The sequence below is a fragment of the Nicotiana sylvestris genome, chromosome 5, assembly GCF_000393655.2.
Source record: "Nicotiana sylvestris chromosome 5, ASM39365v2, whole genome shotgun sequence".
Taxonomy (NCBI): domain Eukaryota; kingdom Viridiplantae; phylum Streptophyta; class Magnoliopsida; order Solanales; family Solanaceae; genus Nicotiana; species Nicotiana sylvestris.
The window spans coordinates 93407574-93410040 of record NC_091061.1 but is presented as its reverse complement, the minus strand read 5'-3'; the positions used below and the strand labels follow the sequence as shown (position 1 = coordinate 93410040).

The 2467-nt window shown below is 42.5% G+C and overlaps 1 protein-coding gene across 1 annotated transcript; it reads left to right on the top strand.

Annotated features, from left to right (window-relative positions):
* The first annotated feature begins 513 nt into the window (after positions 1-513).
* Positions 514-2103, top strand: LOC104219269 (uncharacterized). Its single transcript, XM_070146572.1, has 3 exons — positions 514-830; positions 963-1746; positions 1840-2103. The coding sequence occupies exons 1-3, from the start codon at positions 514-516 to the stop codon at positions 2101-2103; spliced, it is 1365 nt and encodes a 454-aa protein (XP_070002673.1).
* Positions 2104-2467: the final 364 nt, after the last annotated feature.

Sequence of the window (2467 nt, the reverse complement as noted above, 5' to 3'; positions counted from 1 at the left end):
GGGTAGGTTGAATTACATCAGCAGGTTCATTGCTCAGTTGACTTCCACGTGTGAGCCCATTTTTATGTTGTTGAAGAAAGATACGACACTTAGATGGACAGATGAGTGTCATGAAGCTTTTGGCAAAATCATAGAATATCTATCGAATCTACCAGTATTGGTTCCACCCGAGTTGGGAAGGCCTTTGTTTTTGTACTTGACAGCATTGGAGAATTATTTTGGATGTGTCCTTGGGCAACATGATGTGACCGGGAGGAACGAACAAGCCATATACTATTTGAGCAGGAAGTTCACTAGTTATGAAGCCAAATACACTTTGTTGGAAAGAACTTGCTGCGCCCTAACTTGGGTCGCTTAGAAGCCTAGGCATTACTTATTGGCCTACATCACCTATCTCATCACCAGATTGGATCCTTTGAAGTACATATTCAAAAGCCGATGCCCACAGGAAGACTAGCAAAATGGCAAATCCTGCTCATACAGTATGACATAGTCTATGTCACCTGCACGACAATGAAAGCTCAAGCCTTGGCGGATCACCTAGCTGAAAATCCTGTTGATGATGAATATCAGCCTTTGAGTACTTACTTTCCGGACGAGGAAGTAAATTTAGTTGAGGTAATTCCAGAAGATACTAATGCATGGAAAATGTTCTTTGATGGAGATGTGAACACAAAAGGGGTCGGGATTGGGCCAATTTTGATTTCGCCCACTGGTCAGCACTATCCAGCCACAGCTCGGCTTCAGTTTTTCCATACGAACAATACTGCCGAGTATGAAGCCTGCATTATGGGCATGAATATGGCAATCGATCAGGATGTGGAAGAATTGTTAATCATGGGAGATTCCGACTTGATTATTCGACAAGCTCAAGGTGAATGTGAAACTCGGGATATCAAGCTTATTCCATATAGGCAACATGTGGAAAATCTTAGTAAGCGGTTCTAATCCGTCGACTTCAGGTACATTCCTCGGTTTCACAATGAGTTAGCCAATGCACTAGCTACTTTGGCCTCGATGCTGCCGTATCCAGGCAATGTCCACATTGACCAACTGGAAATCCAAATAGAAAGACATGGTTATTGCAACACAATTGAGATAGAACTAGATATTCAGCCATGGTATCATGATATCAAAAAATTCTTGAAGACAAAGGAATATCCCGAACAAGCTAGTGGAGACCACAAGAGAACCATTAGAAGGCTCGCTAGTAGTCTCTTTTTGAGCGAAGAAGTCTTGTATAAAAGGACCCCAGATTTGAACCTTTTAAGATGCGTGGATGCCCAAGAGGCCGGAAGAATCATTAATGAAGTGCATGCAGGAGTGTGTGGACCCCATATGTATGGATATGTCCTTGCAAAGAAAATCCTTCGGGCGGGTTATTACTGGATGACTATGGAAAAGGATTGCTTCAGTTTTGTCCGAAAGTGTAATCAGTGCCAGGTACACAGTGACTTAATTCATGCATCGCCTTTAGAACTGCATCCTATGTCAGCACTGTGGCCGTTCGTTGCTTGGGGGATGGATGTCATTGGGCCAATCGAACCGAAAGCTCCAAACGAACATAGATTCATCTTAGTTGCCATTGACTATTTCACGAAGTGGGTTGAAGCAGTCACTCTCAAAGCCGTCACTAAGAAAGTAGTGGTGGACTTCGTGCATTCCAACATTATCTGCCATTTTGGTATTCCTAAAATTATCATTACGAACAATGCTGCGAATTTGAACAGTCATTTGATGAGGGAGGTATGCAAACAATTTAAGATCACGCATCAGAATTCTACCCCTTATCGGCCCAAAGCTAATGGTGCTGCTGAAGCAGCGAACAAAAACATCAAGAAGATCCTCAGGAAAATGATTCAAAGTTCTCGACAATGGCACGAAAAGTTGCCGTTTGCATTGTTGGAATATCACACAACTGTTCGCACATCAGTTGGGGCAACACCCTATCTATTAGTTTATGGCACTGAAGCTGTAATATCCGTAGAAGTTGAAATTCCATCTCTTCGAATCATCGTTGAAGTTGAGATCAAGGATAATGAATGGGTCAAGATCCGTCTAGAACAGTTAACCCTATGGATGGCTATAGTTTGCCACGGGTAGTTATATTAACAAAGAATGGACCATGCCTACAATAAGAAAGTGCAGCCCAAGAAATTTGAAGTGGGGCAACTCATTTTGAGGCGTATTCTCCCGCATCACAAGGAAGCAAAAGAAAAGTTCGCTCCAAACTGGAAGGGCCGATACATTATAAGAAAATTATTTCCAAAAGGGGCATTGTACTTGGGAGACATTGTAGGAAATGACTCTGAAACAGCTGTCAATGTAGACGCGGTCAAAAGGTATTACGTTTAAACCTTCTGCGGTACCGATATTCTTCGATTGGGATGACAAAGGCTTTCATTCTCGCTACCCAAACACTATTAACCCTTTGAGCCGGTTACTTTTCTTTGATTACCCTCTTTGG

Coding starts and splice junctions, on each gene's coding strand:
- LOC104219269 (XM_070146572.1), top strand. CDS start 514: ATGAAAGCTCAAGCCTTGGCGGATCACCTAGCTGAAAATCCTGTTGAT. Junction 831..962: donor GATCAGGATGTGGAAGAATT/GTTAATCATGGG, acceptor CGTCGACTTCAG/GTACATTCCTCGGTTTCACA. Junction 1,747..1,839: donor ACAGTCATTTGATGAGGGAG/GTATGCAAACAA, acceptor AAAAACATCAAG/AAGATCCTCAGGAAAATGAT.